Here is a 20427-nt window from a genome sequence, read left to right as displayed (position 1 = left end):
GTGGGGGCGTGTTTAAACGAGGCGTTTTAGGAGGGCGTGGACGAGTCTTAACTTTTATAAAGAATATCTCTTTGGGTTTGAGACTTTAGTCTTTGCAACTTTAGGGATGTAATCTATTCACGAACAGCTGGTAACACTCCAAAGAGAAAGGAAAACTTTAAATCGCATCATATGAACCCTTTAATTTATTAAAAATTAATAAATAAAAAACTCAAACCTCAAACGTTTGGTAAATGATGAGATGTAGGTCCAAACACATGTGACAGACACTGAACTTTTTTATTAGCAGACTGCTTGTATCTCTTTGGTTTGATCCACTCACCTCACTTAAGTGAGGGTTTAACATAAGGAATTTTTATTACCATTTATATTTTATACATTTATGTCGTGCCAGTCTATTTTTACTAGCAACTGGTGAATGTCGATTCTGGACCCTGTGAGTATATATACCTGGTCTCCAGATGCATTTGGCTGAAGGAGGGACTCCACAGTACAGACCCTCATGCCATTTCCCAAACAGTCTGTGAATGACTTTCCCCTCCTGGTCCATCACTGATCCCTGCACCTCATTCACATTCGAGCTCCAGTAGTTTCCCTGGACCCAAACACACATACGCACATTAGGGCTGGGGATCTCTAGACACTCCACATTTAGATTCTGATTCACGATACAATTCACGCATGGCTTTCTAAATATTTTCTAAATATATACTGTATGTGTGTGTATTTATATATACATAATAAATATACACAGTACACATACATATGTTATGTAAACAAAAACCTTAATTTTGGATGCGATTAATCGCGATTAATCATCTGACAGCACTAATTATTATTACATAAAACAAAAAGAAAAATTGTCCAGGCCAACATATTCCAAAATAAAAATGAAAATTGAATAAAAATTTGACTCGATGTCCATGAAACAATATAAATAATTATATCTTGCCGGCCCTGTACTTCTCTTTTAATAAAAATAAACAGAAAAAAATATGATGACAGTATGTTGTTGTACATCATCTTTTTGGTGTTTTTTTTATCATTTTAATCACAATTATTTTAATATAGCTACATTTAAAAACAATTTACGTCTAGTGCCCCCTAGTGGTTGAGAACCAGGACTTATTTGTGATATATATTTATATGCAGCTGCAGATGTGCATGTACCTTAACAAAGGTGAGTTTGCAGATGCAGGTAGTGTTGCGGGTGTTTCTGATCGTGACCTCGCCGTAATGTTCGATCCATCGCCTCCCGCTCAGAATGTTGTGGACGCACGTCGTCACCTTGTTCCACTCATAGTGATCACCATAACTACCGACACATGTAAAAAACATGATGCTGAGAGTCATGCAGACGAAGGGACAGATGCAGGCTGAATAAATGGTGCAGAGAAACAGACCTGGGCAGCATGACATTCACTGTTCCAATGGGAAGAATCTCCATAGACTTCCCCCAAAACTTATTCTTCCATCTGACGTCTGAAGCACAAACACACACACACACACACACACTTGAGTGTGATGATAAATTTTTTTTGCGTGTAAAATACAGGAGTGGTATCAGTCTTACCCTGCCAGAAGGTGAAGTTCTGTGACTCACAGTGACAAGAGGAGATGGGCGGATGGTGGCTCACCTGTACACAGATAGGAAGATATAATCTCCCACTCGAGTTTATTAATGAAGCACAGCAAGTAGCATTTCTACAGCAAAATGAATTCACATAAATATTAACTAGATTTTCACTTTGAGCACAGCCAGATTTTTCTAGTTGCACATACTCTGTACGCTCAGTTCACACATGTGACTTGAATTGGTTTTTCCACAAGGTAGTAACACTGGCCTGGCCTGCCATTTGACAGTTGAGAATGAGACCGATAAGAACGAACAACAACAAGCTACTGGAGACTGAACAACAATACTGAAGTAGACTTTGTGTTTATCTATAACTCCTCATGGGATCCCAATAGTGTCTCAAACTGTGCCCTGATTTGCCAAAAGTCATAGATTTCAAGCACTTCAACATTTTCCCTTCAAATTCTCCAAGACTGAACGATCTGAGCTGCTCTCACATCATTTTCTGCTTCTATAATCATACAGTATTTCTCATTTGTTTTTATTTTAATTTTAAGAGAAACATTTAAGTAAAAGCTGGTACTTAAATAAAATGTCAATTCATTCATCAAAAAACTCGATTAAAGAGATAGTTCACCCAAAAATGAAAATCTGCTCTTAATTTGCTCACCCTCAAGCTTTTTCTTTCTTCAGTAAAAGAAGATTTTTAGCTGTAACCGTGGTCCTTGGTGATTCAAAAAATTTAAAAGTCAGCAGCTACCATCACTTTGAGAGTCAAAAAAAAAAAAAAACCCATAGAGGAAACCCAAAATTAATACCCGCAGCTTCTGACGATATATTGAGGTCTTATGATGAGAAACGATCGGTCTGTGCAAGAAATTGAACATTATTTACAACTTTATTACATGTAATCCCCTCAGGCAAATGGGGAAATCCGATTCATTGTTTGCCAACTGGTTCTTGTAGTTCTGTCATGACAACTCTCGGAGGGATTGGCATGGTAATATACATGACAATGTTAATGTATTTGGTCTTGGAGGAATAGATCTGCTACGTTGCTGAGGCAGAGCAAGTACAGAGACTTGATACTGCAAATAAATCCACAACATGCTGCTGTGAGCATGTAAGAAATATTGCTGCAGCAAATATAACCCCATATAGCATACATGAATCAACTCATAGCAGATCTATACAGGTGGAGCTGGGCAAGGTGGAGGGTTTCTGAAGCAAGCTGCAACTGGCACACAGACATCATCTTATAGATATGAGATCCATCAGGAAAATCCACTCGCTTCATTATGCTGCGTGTTCATGGATGTGAGATAAAACAAAATAAATTACGCTACGTTGAGCCTGGGCAAGTGTTTCTCTCTCATCACAGTCCTCTATGAACACACTGCATTATGAGTCATGGCTTCTTCTCCTGCACATGTATAGTGTAGCTTGCCACATGTATAGTGTAGCTTTCTCGGTCAGCGTCGAGGGATTCACATGTGCTAAATGCAGGGAAATAGTTTGGGTGACAGAGAAGATATCAGAACTAGAGACACATTTCCAAACTTTAATTAAGGATAGTAAGAATGTGAGGGCTGTAGATACGGCTTTGGATGCGACAAGCTCAGCGAGTCCTGTACATTGTTTCTTTTCTCAGAAACCTTAATTTCTTTACGACTGAAGAAAGAAAGACATGAACAACTTGGATGACATGGGGGTGAGTAAATTATCAGGAAATTTTTATTCTGGAAGTGAACTAATCCTTTAACCTGGCTTACACATAACATACGATCACTTTTCTATAATTCAAATCCGATTGTTAGGCTGCATTAATTAGGTCAACCGGAACCGGGAACACTTCCCATAACACCCAATGTACTCGCTACATCATAAGAAGAATGACATCTACGCTAATATTAGTCTGTTTTATTCTTATTCCGAGGTCACCATAGCCACCAGATCCAGTCTGTATCCAGATCAGATAGTGGATCAGCACCTAGAGACGACCTCTACAGCCCTGAATGTCAGCGGAGACCATGTCAAGTAGACAAACCCTAGAGACAGATCCCCTGTGAAGACCTCGTGGGCCATCAGCTCAAGACCACGAGAACCAGACGAGTCCTCTGCTCAATCTGACATGCGTTGCAGCCTGGAATTAAACAACACCATGCTGGTTTTGTCTGGCCAGAGGAGAACTGGCTCCCCGACTGAGCCTGGTTTCTCCCAAGGTTTTTTTTGTCTCCATTTCTGTCACCAATGGAGTTTTGGTTCCTTGCCACTGTCGCTTTTGACTTGCTTAGTCGGGGACACAATTTCTGGCAACATTGTTGACCTGACTGCACAGACACTATTGAAAGAGACCTGAACTGAGCTGGACGATGACATCACTGAATCAACAATGAACTGACTTTAACTGTTTTCTATTGTCCTCTTGCATTATCAGCACACATTTTTCCTGTTTAACAATGCAAAGCTGCTTTGACAATCTGTATTGTATAAAGTGCTTTATAAATAAAGGTGACTTGACTTGACTTGTCAGTCACACACAGCCTGTGGGAAAGTTCACTGCTGACAAAGACCTTTTTCAAGTCATGCAGGAAGAACCTTCGTCAGAGGACTATTGATGGCCTTGCCTCCCACAAACACACACACTGACACTGAAAGTGGTGCAGTGCTACAGTGAAGGACAGGAACTCACTTGGAACAGATACTGCAGCTAGTATATGTGTGTGTGTGTGTGTGTGAGAGAGATACATTAATTCGTACCTGTTCAGAAAAGAAGCAGAATCCTTTGTCTTCACGGATACATTCATACGTTTCCCCCAGAAGGGGGTTAAAGGGTTTGCTGCCCGCTCTATAATAGGTGGAGGAATATCCTGAAACTGCAAACGCGGCAACGATTGCCTGCACACACAAACAAAGCAACCTGTCAATACACTCATTACTAGTGAAACCATGGAGTCCAGATAGACTGTGTGCTCTTTATACAGACAGAGCAGTGCTTACTGAAACAAGATAATGGGATAAATGTGCCTTAAGAGAGCATTACATCCACACAAACACAGTGTTCATGGTTTCAGGTCAAATCTAAATCTTTTTTGTGTGTGCATTGTGACACTATTTTCAGGAAAATTAATTACCCTTAAAAAAAGTCTCATTAATGTAATAATTAATAATAATAATAGTTCTATGATGATGATGATGATGATAATTATTAAAACATCTTATTTAAACTGCAAAGTATTTACAGTATGTGTCATTGTAGTATTTGCTGATTAAAAACATTAATAATTATAGAAAAAAATGTATAGTTTTTTTTTCTGGAAAATAAATCACATCACCCCAAAAAAGTCTCATTACTTTGACCATTTATGATAATAATAATAATAATAATAATAATACTTATTTTTAGTGCTTTGTGACATTATTTTCATGACAGCTAAGAATTATTAATAATAATAAATATTATTTAAATTGCAAAATAGTTATACATCATGATAGCATTAGCTGTTAATGTGGATTAAAAACATTAAATATTATAGAAAAAAGTACTCACTTTTTTCAGTAAATGGATAAATCACATTACCCTGGAGATATGTCATTACTGTAATAATTCATGATGATGACAATAATAATAATAATAATTATAATTATTATTATTATTTTATGACAGTTAAGAATTATTATTATTATTTATTTATTCATTCATCTTATTTATTAATAAATAATTATTTATTCATCTTATTTAAATGGCAAATTACATCATGATAGTATGCTGAAGGAGAATCTAGTTCAAATCACAGAGAATAATTAGAAACACAAACTAAAACTTTAAATGCTTTGCCATAATGAAAATGAGGGCTCTTAACTGTATTGCACTGTAAAAAAAAAAAAAAGTACTGTAAAAAATATTGTCAACTAAAGAACATTTAGTATCTATATTCAAAATATGATTTCTTATTTCTATTTTTTGTTTGATTTGCAGAGAGAATCACAGAACGTTCTAGGGATTCATTCACAGTAAATGTGCAGCACTAAGTCTAAAACAGTCCAGCAGTCAGCCGCCTACACTGCAGCATCATTACTACGGTATCAGTAGCGCTGCAGTGTGGAGAATGCGTGCTCGAAGGTGTCAGTGTGCGTCACTGTGTGTGGACACTAAAACTAGGCTACATTAAAAGGACTTAATGAGGCCAGAGGTAAATGCCCACCTCCCTGTCCACAAGGGACATGTGTTCCTGCTTCAGGCCCTGTTCACCCTTCCACAAGCCACCTAACAGCTCCTCTTATATCACTATGTATGTAGGTGAGTGCATGAACATTGGTGTATGTGGGCATGTTTCTGTCTCGCCTCAGTCCCTGCTGGAAAATCAAGGTAAAACTATATGTAGCTGGTTTTACTTGGCTGGTCTGTGCTGGTTATTTAGGTTATTATTGGTTTCAATCTAACAGTCTGGTCTTGATGGTGGACCAGCTAGTCTACTGACTGGTAAACTTGATTTTGATCTGGTGAACCATTGTGCTCAAGCTTGTTATAGCGGACAGACTATCTTGGTTCAGAAACTTGCTACACTCTTAAAAATAAAGGTCTCAAAAGGGTTTTTCACAGTGACGGCATAGAAGAACCATTTTAGGTTCCCCAAAGAACCTTTCAGTGAACATTTTCTAAACCTTAATGTGTAGAACATTTTTAAAATCTAAAGAACCTTTTTGTGGAATGTAAAGATTCCAGAGATGTTAAAGATTCTTCATGGAAACATTGATGCCAATAAAGAACCTTTATTTTTAAGAGTGTAGTTACCAACACAGCTGCCATGTTGCAAAAAAAAAAAAAACAGTTACAAATGCTTATTAGGTGTATGTCTTTTGAAAATTAAGATCCTTTAACTCTTTTAAAGAGACAGCTCACCCAATAAGGAAAATTCAGTCGTCATTTGCTCACCGTCATGTCGTTCCACTTACTTTCGTTCATCTTCAAAACTCAAGATGTTTGTTTGTTTTTTTTAATTGAGGGACAGAAATCTCTCAGGTTCATTTGTGTTTTAAACAAAAGTCTTATGGGTTTGGAGCAACATGAAAGTGAGTAATTGACAACAGACTTTGTAATTTAGGGTGAACTGTCGCTTTAAGAGCTGGAGCGTACCATGCGTTCATAGGGGTCGTAGGTTTGAGCTGCTTTATCCAGTAGCTCTGTGTACTCCAGCTCCTCACACATGTGCTGCAGTGTGTTCAGGGGCTCATTCAGCTCTACTGGCATGGACACTTTCGACAGGTCTTTCCCGATGTTGTTCTTCAGGATGTTCCACAGGTTAATGTTGGAAGTGTCAGGGGCGGGAGCAGGGAGACATGTACGTCTACCGTTACGAAACGCACCACTGGCCAGATCACCATTAGGCACTGAGGGAGAAACACAAGGTTACTCATGGGTTACTGGGGTTGGACAATTATAGATAACTGAAACTAAAGCTAAACTAAACCATGAAAAACATTTTTGATACGTGAAATCAAATAAACATTAACTGAAATAAAATCTTGGAGGTTACCTATTTTGTGTGCGTTCATGTTAAAATGTAAGACTATTTACTTTGTGATATTTAATATAGTTATCTACTATATTACTGCTTTATTCAATGTAAATTACCGAGTTGTTTGTCTCCTCAGAGTTCTCCGAATTTACACTGACCTAGTCACCATAAATATAAAAGATTGTGCATATAAAGTTATTTATTTGATTTATTCCTTAAGTATCATTGCTTTGGTGCAACATAATCCAATTAATAAGTGTTTATATTGATATTTATCATATTCTCATAATCCTGTTCATATATATGATGACGACTCAGCACTATATAATAGACAAGGAGAATTCACAAATCCCTGCTATACATGCTAAATGCGCCATCAAAGGGCAATTTAAGTATTGCAGTCCACTAAGAATTGTATTAGATGTATAATATCATGTATGTATGTTGTAATTATATTATAGTAATATGTTATTTATTTTTGATTTATTATTTGTTTATTTCAGACCATACATACAAACAGTAAAGTCAGATCAATGTCCTCATCAGCACATATAGTTCAAACGTCCCTACAATTATGCTCAAGTAACAATGTCTACAATAGAATGATAGTGATACTTTCGTTAATACAAAACCAAGTCACGACTTTCCAAAATGTAAAATAAAAAAAAAACTTGCATTTTGTATAAAGAAATGATGGCATTATTTTCATGACACCCGTAATAAAATAAAATGTAACTACTCTAATGTGAATATATGTGAATGTGAATATATGTGAAATGTGATTAATTTTCCTGAAAATAACATCAAAATACAAAATGCAAACAAAACAAAACAGAGAGGTAAAACAATCTATTAATTAAATATTTAAATTGTTTTTTATATATTTTATATTTTGATATTCACATTACAATAGTCATAGTTTTACTTGATTTACATAATACGCTTGTGAGAGGATTTGTCTTTCAGTTCATGTGTGTGTGTGTGTGTGTGTTTGCATCTATTGGAGGGAGAGAGCATGGTGCATGTTTGTGTGTGTGTGTGTGTAACGCAAAGGTCATGTGTCCCATCAGGACGACGTCCTACTCTAATGAACGGAACAAAACGAGGAGGAGGGAGAGCGATCTTACTCTGTCTGGAAACGTTATCTGTGACGCTGGCATTGTCCTCTGAAATGTTATCACTCACATCGCTGATGTAAGACTCATCATCAGAGGCCTGAGAGAGAGAGAGAGAGAGAGAGAGAGAGAGAGATGATGTTACTCACTGTCTTTCATTTTGCGCAGTGCTGACTAACTGTAAAATGTGTGTGTGTGTGTAATGACCTACTGCAGTGCAGTGTGCAAATAAACAACACACTTAAACAAACAGATCATGCTTACATAGACGACACTGACAGCTGAAGCAATTTCTATTTCAAATAAATGCTGTTCTTTGAACTTTCTATTCATCAAAGAATCCTGAAAAAAATGCATTATGGTTTCCACAAAAATATTAAACGGCACAACTGTTTTCAACATTGATAATAATCATTTTCAACTTTGCCATCACAGTTATAAATTACATTTTAAAATATATTCACATAGAAAAGTTATTTTAAATTGCAATAATATTTCACAATAGTACTGTTTTACTGTATTTTCATCAAATAAATGCAGCCTTGGTGAGCAGAAGAGACTTATTTCAAAAACATTAAATGATCTTGCTTCACCTTCTACATTCAGCAGCACATGTCTTTAACATTATCACACAGTTCTCACCTCATTCTCTGATGAACTAGCGGACAGAAGCACCTCTTGAGCATCGAAGAACTCAGACACTGACTCTGACATGGAGAGTCTGCTCTCATTGGACACCTGCTGAGAGAGAGGGATGCCCACGTGGAGCGGGTCACCTGCCTACAAAACACACAAACATACACGATTAAAGGATTTCACGGTTACTTCGGTGTATTTTTAGAGCTAAAATGTATCACAGGCAGCCACTTGTACTGAAGGCCACTGCACAAAGATATACAACCTGATGTGAGGAGCACAAAAAGCTGAAGGATTTAAATCTTGTAGAAAGTGAAAGCCTCGAATCACAATGTCTGCTGCCAATAGTGAAACACATGGTTGATCAGTACGAGCAGCTATCTCGTGGGACTCAACATGTCTAATGATAGCTCTGTTTGGTTGTATTGCAGCCAAAGTGTATGAGGCAACAGTACTGAGAGTGACTTTTTATCTGAATCATCCTTTAAAGACCCAAACAAGAGCAAATGTAAAATGTGAGATTTTAAGCTTAAACAGTGAATGGATGATCAACCCTGTAGCTCCATGCCTTTTTAGGGTCTTCTCAACTGTAAAAAGGGATATCCTGACCACCCTATTTTCCAAACAATTTCCAAGCCGCAGTGTCATTCACATGAAACACATTATATTGTTAGGAACTCAAATGGTTCAGAGCAGAGGAATATCAGACCTCATCTGGACTGCTGATGATGTTCACACTGACGACCTGGTCAGACAGAACCGACTCAGAGTGGATTCGGTTCAGACGGGTCTTGAGCTCAACATTCTGCGACAAGGCCTACACAACAGAATCATCCATAACAAGTGAGCAGACGAGTGTATGAAGGGTCATCTGATTCTAAATGTACACTATTGTTCAAAATCGGTCAGATTTTTTTATGTTTTTTAAAAGAATTCTCTTCTGCTCTCCAAGGCAGCATTTATTTGATCAAAATACAGTAAGAACAGTAATACTGTACACTACTATCACAAGTTAAAATTGTTTTCTATTTTAAAATGTTTTCATTAGTGCTGTCAAACGATTAATTGCGATTAATCGTATCCAAAATAAAAGTTTTTGTTTATATAATATATGTGTGTGCACTGTGTATATTTAATGTGTATATATAAATACACAAACATACATGTATATATTTAAAAAATATTTACATGTATATATACATATAATATATATTATATATAAATATAAATATCTTATATATAAACAAAACATATTTTTCTTAAATATATACATGCATGTGTATATATTGATACACACAGTGCACACACATATATTTAACATATATATATATATATATTAACTGTGTATATTTAATGTGTATATATAAATACACAAACATACATGTATATATTTAAAAAATATTTACATGTATATATACATATAATATATATTATATATAAATATAAATATCTTATATATAAACAAAACATATTTTTCTTAAATATATACATGCATGTGTATATATTGATACACACAGTGCACACACATATATTTAACATATATATATATATATATTATTATTATATAAACAAACAAAAAATATTTTGGATGCGATTAATCGCGATTTTCAGCATCATTACTCATTTACTCACTGAATAAAAATATACATTTTCTTTGAAAAAATATCTTACTGACTCCAAACTTTTGAACAGTATTGTAAAAGTCTGTTAAATGTCATGACGTAAAGTCTTACCAAAAACATAAAGCAATGAATGAAGTCATATGCATATTGTGTAAATCTACACAAATAAAAGGCGAACTCTGTTTTTGTTGATTATAACAGTAACAGCGTGTGGTGGGCGGAGCTGACCTGTGACAGGGAGCGGCGGAGGGTTATAATCTGATTTGATTGGCCGGTCTGCTCCTGTTGCAACAACACCTGTTTAATCTTCTCTTTCTCTATGGCCACCGTGTTGAAGGCAGACTTCAGAAGAGAGTGCACTGCAACAAACACACAAGTTCATGCTGAGTACTTTACGACACCGCCAGGCTTTGTCTCCGGGTCAGAGCCTGTGGCCTGGACCTGTAGCACACTATCACTCAAGAACAGCTGTGCACCTTTTGTTTTTCGGTGTGTAACTGACTGCCTGAAGCAGTGTTTCCAACATATCTCAGTGAACCAAAAAAAAAATTGGTCCTGACTACATACTAATCAAAACGATCCTTGTTTATGGTTTGTAATACCTGTAATACTTTTAATAGTAACAGTCACAGATTCAGAAAGTTCCCAAAACTTCAGAGTTTGTGAGTCATTAAAAAAAAAAAAGATCACCATTTAAAAACAATTTTTTTTACCATGGCAATGTAGATCCAGTGACTAGTGGTGCATGAATGCTTTGTTCACCTTTTTGCGCAATTATGCAGAAATCTTCCTGCAGTTTGATATAGTCACTGGCGCTGTCGATACTGTCAGTCAGACGTGTGACCGGGGTTTGAAAATCAGCCAACTCTGCACATAGGTTTGGATTAGAGGAGTGGAGACGCACTTGAGACATACTTGCACTCAGGGGAACCTGAAACACACACACAAACTACAGTGAGATAGAAGTGATCCCAGACACACCCCAGCAACATGGGCCTCCGAACACAAGGAGGGCAAAAAGTCTCTTAGAGCTGAGTGATTCCGTCGACTGAGGAAAAACCTCAGTGTAGTCTCAGTCAGAGTGTAGTTGAGTTAGATTTCAGTAAAGAGTTCACCGACACACAAAAACACACATTAGGCCAAGCAGTGTAAAGTTAAGCACACAGGTTAACAGTGAAATGAAGTTAATTCATACATCAGCACATGACAACATGTGAACCATCAGCATGCACTAACATGTTATGAATTCAAATAATCAAAAGAACAATCACATAGTCATACTAGGTCAACACAGGCTGTGTATGTGTATGTTTAAAGTGCTTAGTTGAAAGTAGAGTTGGTTTGAGTCAGAACAAAACTCCATCATTCAGAGCTGATGACATCCAGTTTGTTTTAAATCATTGTTAAATCGCTTTTTTCTTGCTGCAACTGTATGCTTCGAATTTAAGATCACATTCTGTTCTCTTTTGGTCAACTCACTCAACATCTCATTATGGTACAGTACATGCAACTGTGTGGCCTTTCATGAAGCCTTAGGCCATGTCCACACGTACACGGGTATTTTTAAAAACACCAAAGAGTTTTTCCTTCTTCCGTTTTAAAAAAAATCTCCGTCCACATGAAAACGCAAATGCATGCTATGAAGCACTGTCAAGAGCATGCCAAACCAACAGGTGGCGATATAATCTCAACCGTAAAGCCATGTTGGCCAATCAGAAGCCTGAAAAAGTTTCCAGTAGGCGGAGATAACAGCGCAGGCTCCGACATCACAAGCCAAAAACTGTCTACATGATAACACTGCAACCGGGTTCCGGGAGTCAGCGTCGCCTTTTGGGAGCGTGGACTGGATGACTGAACTTTGCGTTGGAAGAGACGGTGGATTGTAATCAAACTGTATCGTGAGTGTAGCAATGGGTTATGATTCAGATGTATTTTGTCCGCGCCCATGTTAACGGATCAGAGCGTTAACACTGCATGCGATTGCGGTCCGGCAGTGCGCTCCAGGAGCACGGAGTCTATTTCTGCTGTGCTGCACGCGCTTAATTAAAGTGCCAGCGCATTATTTGTGGTAAAAAGTAACATGGATTGACACGGAAATTTAGTAATTACACCATAAATCCATATAATTAAAGTCTACTCTTTCACAGTCAACACATGGCTTTTTGGCTAGATTTAAAACAAGGAAAAGTGCACTTTTAGATAAACAACGCAATAATAGATGGCACTCGTGGTAGTTAAACAAAGTTATATTTATTGAGTTTAAATGTGAATATGTCTATGAAAGATTGTATTACTGTACTGTGATAAAAGAGAATCACAACGCTGAAAAAGCATTTTCAACAACGTTTGGATTTGAAATCAAAATAATGGATAAATGTTGTGTTTGTGGTAAACAGCCGCGGATCAGGAGCGGATTGCAAACGCGTCCTGTGCGAAAGCAAAATGAGTCCGTGCTGCTTCTGCACCGCATACACATACTGTATACGCACTGCAGACGGAGTACGTGTGAACTTGGCGCAACAAATCTAGTTCAACATTTTGTTACACCTTTACTTAGGGATTATTTTGCCTTATGTCTGTTCTAGAGACATGTTACAGCTTCTTGATAAAGCTCTGATTGGTTTTCTTTTGGAAATATGTTTCAAATTCACACTGAATGCATTTATGACTGTAAAGCATGTCTGTGTGTGTCAAAATCGTAATTAAAATCGAAATCGCAAAATTGATCAAAGAAATCGCGATAGGTTTTTTTTGTCCATATCGCACAGCCCTAAACCGGAGTTTTTGAAAATCTTCACCCTGGCAGGCATTTTCAAAAATGTTCGGTTTCAGTGACCTGGCGCTGCGTTTGCTTGTGGACGAACGGCCAAACCGGTAAAAAAAACGGCGGTTTTAAAAATAATCGCGTTCGTGTGGACAGGACCTATACACTACCACACCTTTAGGCCACTGGTCAGTGCACTCAGGCACTGGTTCCTAACCCCACAACTCTGCACATTCTGTATGGTTATCTAATCAAGCACACCTGAATCAACTCATCAGCTCATTAGTGGAGACTCCAAAACCGGAAATGGGTATGTGTGACAAACTGCATAGGCTCAGCATTTAATTTAAAATTTTTCCCACTTGTACCATCTACACATGTCCTCAGCACACATTGTTCAACCATCCAGAGAGAGAAAATTTAGAGTTACCATGTATTTGGCAGTCAATTTTGACAACTTTAGGAGGGTAAAATATCTTTTTGTTATTTTTTTTTCTATGGCTTTAACAAACAAGGTTTATAATGCTCGGTGTACCTCATAGACAAGGGCGGGCAACTCTGGCCCTCGAGGTCCACTGACTTACAGAGATTAGCTTCAACCTTAATCAAACACACCTGAACAACCTATTCAAGGTCTTCAGGATTACTAGAAAGTTACACATAGGTGAGTTTGAGCCAAACATTCATGGCTTCCATAAAGAAGGCTACCTCCAAATGGGATCTCATCATCTGTCTGGTGTGCTTAGGCACTAAACATACTAAGGCCGTGCTAATGCTGTTGATTACTTGCTCTCATTACCACAAACTCTCTCCAAGGGTGCGTTGTAAAACAGCAGTCATTATGCAGGATTTCCGGCAAGACACCTTACAGGCGGGAGGCATGACTGCATTGATGGGTCAGTGAGGTGAGGTCTTCACTCCTTTAGAGGATTGGGTTCACCCTCTCACCTTGTCTGAGGACCAAGAAGCAGGGTTGTTGTGGGGGGGAACACTGTTTGGGGCACGGGGCCCATTAAGATCCTCTATTCATTGGTCCCAAGTTTGTCCTGGTCAGCGTGAATCTAAGTAGCAACTTTATCAAGAAGGAATTAGGCATTTTCCCTGTTCTGGATCTGGAGCTCTGAACAGTTATATCAGAATTCAAATGGCAAAGATTTGTGTATCGATATTCAGAATCTTTGAATTCTGTACATAGAAAAAATTATTTATCTCTACAGATCTCAAGGATGGATATTTACACATCCTCCTTTATCTCTGACAAAACATTTCTACATCATTTTATACTTACAAGAACTGTGTTTGGTCATAATCCTAGAGAAAAGTTATCTTTGGCAAAGTTTGTGTGCATGGGGCTTCAAGGATCAAGCATCCATGTTGTAACAGAGGAGGATAAGATTTCAAAATAGCTTGAACCAGTTCAGTCTGAGGACATTGGTGTCCTTTCGTCTTTGAGTCTGTAAAGCATTGGTCATAGCAGTGGTACAGTTAGGACTACTTATTAGAGAGACTTTCAGACATGGGTGACTTCTCTGAAGTTGACTCCCTAAAGACATTTATGCAGATAAGTATGAGTGTCAGCTCGATGTCTAGAGCATTGTACATTTGGAGGAACAAGAGTCTGGTTCAATGGTTCAATGATAGGATGAACCACAAAGTTCACCATGACAGACACATTTATGCCTGACTGGGGACATGGCATCTTTCTCTCTGAAGTGTGCATATCAATTATGTCGAACTCTGCACTGTTTATTGGGCTTCTCCACGATGGCCAGGGAATCCATGGTTAGTGGAAAAATTGTGAATGTTAAAATAGATAAAATTTCTCTGGTACAATGCAAGTTATTTCACCAACATCCACAATATCTAAATATTTGTACTTAGGATTCCAATCCAAGCTCATTTGGCATGTTTCTGAATGTCACTGACACAATTCTGAGGCCTTGAGCTAATTTTATTAGGTTGTTACTTGACTGTAAAACCTTGTTGACACCAGATGTAAGCCTAGGGGTGTCATGGTACACAGAAGTGTGTGTACACAGAAGGTTCGGTATGTACCTCAGTTTTGGGTTCACGGTTCGATATGAGTTTGGTACAACAGGAAATAGATTTTTTCATTTATTTTGAGCAAACAGTAGTGCTACATACATGCAGCATGAGCAGTTGTTTTTGAATTGGATTGTATAATTTCAAGATTTAAAGCAAAAACAGAATGGTCTGACTGCAGATTTGTGAAATTATGCTATACAAGACACCTGCACAAAACAAAAACAGCAGATGGGCAGAATGAAAATGCAGATTTATTCTCTGTCAGCAGGTGGCGCTTATGGAACAGCAGCGATACTGTGGTAAAACAAAGCAGCTGCACTTATAAACACTGCTTTAATATGCATTATATGGAGGTAAGAGGAAAAGAAAATGCCCTCGAAACATTTCTGAAGACGGTCAGTTCCTCTCAGAGATGCATTCATATAAACCCCCACATGTTTGTCTTCATATTTCTTGAACAGTGAGCTTGATCTGCCTGGTACAGTACTTTCTCCTCTTTACAGACTTCATAAAAATTCCACACAAATTACATTTTGGGAAATGATTGCAATGCAGTTTGTGTGCAATTCTGGAATCGGCCACCGACAGAAAACTGATGCCCAGTTCTATTTTTGATGTACTCCGCATTAATTTTGGGATTTCCGCTTTTATGCTTTCATTGTAGACAGCCTATAGCGGTCATGTAGACCACATGTATAAGAAAAGCCGATAATTCTGTTCTTATGCTCTATTAGACATTCCTGGATCAGAGGAGCTGGATCGCATTCAGGCTTTGAATCAAGGGTGTACCATTCCTGTCTGGCTACTAAGCAGATGATTTCATCATGGAATTTCAAGAGGGTGGATATCAAGACTGTCTGATATAAGATTACTACTCACATTCGCCACAGCGATGCATGTCAGTGAGCTGAGGAGGCTTTCTATTAACCCTGCATGCCTCAGGTTCACATCTTATCTGAGATAACTTTACACCCCAATCTGGCTTTTGTCCCTACTGCGTCAAACTGGGTTTTTCTAGTCTGGAATTTGAAATCCCAGCTTTTCATCCACTCCCATTCAGGTCTGGGGAGGAGAAGAGACATACTGTTTGTATCTGGTGGACGGTGATCAGTCCTTTGTTTGTTTTGCAAATCCAGCAAGAGGTACAGTAATCTAAAACACTTGTCTCACTGGTTAAGGGAAGTCATCAAGATGCCATCAAGATGCATTATTCATTAAGAGGCCTCCAGGAGTTAGAGTTCATTCTGCTGGTGGAATGACTACCTCTTTAGTCCTGTTTAGAAGATTCTCAATAGAAGATATGTTTACTGGTAGACTGGGCTTCCTCTTTACATGTTGGTGAAATTTTATAGCCTATAACTCAATAAAGCCAGAAGCAGGATCTTGAAGAGAAGGGATAGTTCACCCTAAAAAGAAAGGCTTTTACACATTATATCTTTTTGTGGGTTGGACATGTGCAGTTGGCCTTATTTTAAGATCATAACAAATGGGAGTTTGCCATATCCGACAGTGAGATGTCAAGCGAGTGGCCTAAAAGAGAACTACTGGTTACAATTGTAACCCCAGTTCACTAAGGAAGACCTTACTAAATGGACCACTTGTCATCGGCTTACAGAAGAGCTGGACTTGAATGAGTTGAGTCTGTGCAGTAGTTTATGTGGAAAGAGGCAGGGCCAGTGATCTAAACGTGTGATGGAATAGAGATTCAAGGTCTGCCATCCAGATGTGTGTCCCATGATAGTCTACAAATTCCCATATCACTCTCATCTCTCTCAGTGAACTTGGGTTACAACAATAACCTAAAGTTATTTCTAAAAAGGTCACACTGACAATGTTTTGCAGAGAAAATGTAAAGCAGCACTGCATGCAAGGGGTTGAGAGACTACAGCATGGTGATGTCATGGTGTAACACCAAGATAACATCACAGTGAAGGTTCTGCTTACTTTAGCACTGTGTGACTGGGGAAGTGACTGGACCTGGGGGTGAATACAAGAGTCAGATACACATCTCACATCTCAAGAGTTACTCATGCACACACCCCATTAACATGTCAACACCACAGAAAATCTTTCCAATTCATTACAGATGACCTTATTAGGAAATGAAAACAAGTAAGGTGTATCAACAGCATATGTGGATCTGTCAAGTACAGAGCCGGGAAGTCACCTGTAGGAGAAAAAAAAACAATCCGTGGCAACGGTTTTGCAATCCGTCCCCCTCAGTTTATAAACCGTACTCACGAATTCTTAACACAGGCGGAGGTGTTTTATCCTATTGGTGATTAATATAAAATAAACGCTAAAAAGGAGACTATTTTGTGAGTGCGGATCATGGTCTCATAGGCTACTATGAAAAATAATGTTTAATAAACACAATACTATGCATCCCGCACCGTGGTTGAATCTGCCGGTGGGGACGGGGCCACAAATCCACGAGTTTACAAACCCGAGGGAACGGATTGCGAAAGCGTGGGCACGGATTATGAATTTGTGGGTACGGATTCAAAAACCGAAGGTACGGTTTACAAAATCTGAGCGCACAGATTGGAAATTCGTGGGTACGGTTTATTAATCCGTGGGCACGATTTGTTAAACCGAGGGAACAGTTTAAGAATTCGTGAGTACGGTTAATAAACTGAGGGGACGGATTGCAAAACCGTGGCCACGGATTGTTTTTTTCTCCTACAGGTGACTTCCCGGGATCCGTAGTCAAGTGTTTTGACACTTTTTTTTTGCTTGTTTAAAAACAAGCAAAAATTGGTTTTACAGTAATGCACTTAAGATGAAAGTCTATGGGGCAGACATTCTTTTGAACATAATTTCACACATGCAACTTTAGTATCAAATGTCTTATCTTACATATAACCTTCATTTGTTGTGTTTGTTCATTCTTAATTACAGTGGCATGCGAAAGTTTGGGAACCCCTTGCAGAATCTGAAAATGTGGACCACATGCAGAATCTGTGATGATGTGAATAATTTTAACAAAATAAGAGAGATCATACAAAATACATGCTATTTTTTATTTAGTACTGTCTTGAATAAGATATTTTACATAAAAGATGTTTACATTTAGTCCACAAGAAAAAAATAGCTGAAATTATTAAAATAACCCCATTCAAAAGTTTGTGATTAGGTTCTTAATACTGTGTGTGGTTACCTGGATGATCCACGACTGTTTTTTTGTTTTGTGATGGTTGTTAATGAGTCCCTTGTTTGTTCTGAACAGTTAAACTGAGCACTGTTCTCCAGAAAAATCATCCAGGTCCTGCAGATTCTTCAGTTTTCCATTTTGCATATTTGAACCCTTTCCAGCAGTGACTGTATGATTTTGAGATCCATCTTTTCACACTGAGGACAATTGAGGGACGCAATCGTTTGAGAGAGGCGGGGCATAGAGGACCTACAGTAATGTACAGTATTTGAAAAATAATGTGTTTTTTTAACATTAAAGCATGTCAACATATTCTGTTACACCAAATACACAAAATAATGATCTTTAAAAAAGCATCATATGACCCCTTTAAGAGCCGGGGGGTGAAAACTTTTTGAATTTGAAGATCAAGGTAAATTGTACTTAATTTGTCTTCCGGGAGACATGCAAGTATCTTCTGTTGCTTCCGAAGGGCAGTACTTAAATGGAAAAAAAATTATATTTTAAAATAAGAAACATTTGGACATCTTCATCCTGTTCAAAAGTTTTCACCCCCCGGCTCTTAATGCATCGTGTTTCCTTCTGGAGCATCCGTAAATGTTTGAACACAGTATTCTCTCTTATTTTGTTAAACTTATTCACATTTACACAGATTCTGCAAGGGGTTCCCAAGCTTTCGCAAGCCACTGTAATGATCCAAATAAATGACTCATTCCAACAAAACATTTATGAGAGAATAAAACAAATGGCCAGTCCCATTCACTCGCACTCTCTTGTCTGTAGTGATCCATTATAAATGGAAAAAGTAATTTAAACTATGGCCGATATGCTGTTAAAGGTCCAGAAACATTTTATAATGAATCCACTGAGTCAAATGTCAGGCCTTCAGAGTTAGACCGCAGCAGGCGGTGTCCTCTGATGCTATGGCTGAGGTTAAGGACTGCAATAATGAGGTTGTTCAGAGGGTAAGTGGTTATGCGTGTGTGCGTGAAGGTTAAGAAAACTGACACACACTAAACTCTCTTAGCTGCGGTCGCTGCTGCATCGAGACTGTGGCAAATTCTGTGTGGTAATTTCAGTGAATCAGATGCTAATATAATGCAGACAGTGCAATAAATAATTTATAGCTAGTAGTAAATTCCTCTCAGTGTTGATTGTGGGTGTTGTGAAGATGTACCTGCTGTTGCAATTTTGCATCTTTGCTGACACTTTTAGTCCTCCATCTTCTGCTGACTCGCTTTTCTTTCTTTGTCAAATCTACACAGTTACTCTAAATTACATGGACACATACACACACGCAAATCAAAGTGATGAGAGGGTTAATAGCAGAAAACTGAAGCACTGAATCCATTTGCAGTGACAACAGAAAATAAGATGTTGTAAATGTATGAGTGGCCTGAGTTTTTATTTCATAAGCAGAGGTGTTGAGAATGACATCAGTGAAAATATTGAAGGAAGATAATGTTGTAGTGTCGGAGGGGTTGAAATTAGTTTGAGGGTTAGGGATGTCTGAATTATGTAAAGCTGCTGTATATATTATAGAGCTGCATTACACTCTCAACCAATTCCCAATATAGCTACGCCGAGCGATTTCTTTTACTTCATTGACAACTCAATGAAAAGTTTGGCCCGCACAAGGCTAAACTGTCTGGCGGGATATTAATATAAACACATGTGAATGTAAACAGACAGGACAAAACATCAGATAGGTGCCAGAACCTGTGAATTAGGTTTGCAGTGTAAGCGCAGCCAAAGAGAAACACAATTTGTCTGCAACACAATCTGTACAAATATACTAGACACCTAGAAACTGCTGCTTGTGTGTGTGTGTGTGTGTGCGTGTGTGTGTGTGCGTGTGTGTGAGTGCGTGCGTGTGTGAGTGCGTGTGTGTGTGAGTGCGAGTGTGTGTGTGTGCGAGTTTGCGTGTGTGAGTGAGTGTGAGTGTGTAAGCGAGTGAGCGAGTGCAAGTGAGTGTGAGTGCGTGTGCGAGTGGGG

At 38.2% G+C, this 20427-nt stretch overlaps 1 protein-coding gene across 1 annotated transcript in view; it reads right to left on the bottom strand.

The window, feature by feature from the left end:
• The window catches only part of LOC107689485 (oxysterol-binding protein-related protein 6), a 60037-nt gene that overhangs the window by 10481 nt on the left and 29129 nt on the right, over positions 1-20427 (bottom strand). The window contains exons 9-21 of the mRNA XM_016487478.1: positions 19610-19702; positions 17223-17255; positions 11231-11399; positions 10697-10827; positions 9556-9663; positions 8853-8990; positions 8223-8310; positions 6714-6967; positions 4337-4474; positions 1574-1637; positions 1404-1482; positions 1171-1315; positions 451-595 (exon numbers count right to left, since the gene is read on the bottom strand). Coding sequence (XP_016342964.1) covers positions 451-595; positions 1171-1315; positions 1404-1482; positions 1574-1637; positions 4337-4474; positions 6714-6967; positions 8223-8310; positions 8853-8990; positions 9556-9663; positions 10697-10827; positions 11231-11399; positions 17223-17255; positions 19610-19702 — 1585 coding nt within the window. The remainder of the gene's footprint in view (positions 1-450; positions 596-1170; positions 1316-1403; positions 1483-1573; positions 1638-4336; positions 4475-6713; positions 6968-8222; positions 8311-8852; positions 8991-9555; positions 9664-10696; positions 10828-11230; positions 11400-17222; positions 17256-19609; positions 19703-20427) is intronic.

This window comes from Sinocyclocheilus anshuiensis, unplaced genomic scaffold, assembly GCF_001515605.1.
Source record: "Sinocyclocheilus anshuiensis isolate Anshui unplaced genomic scaffold, SAMN03320099.WGS_v1.1 scaffold1199, whole genome shotgun sequence".
Lineage (NCBI taxonomy): Eukaryota > Metazoa > Chordata > Actinopteri > Cypriniformes > Cyprinidae > Sinocyclocheilus > Sinocyclocheilus anshuiensis.
Note: the sequence above shows the minus strand (reverse complement) of the source record. Positions and strands in the feature narration are given on the sequence as shown.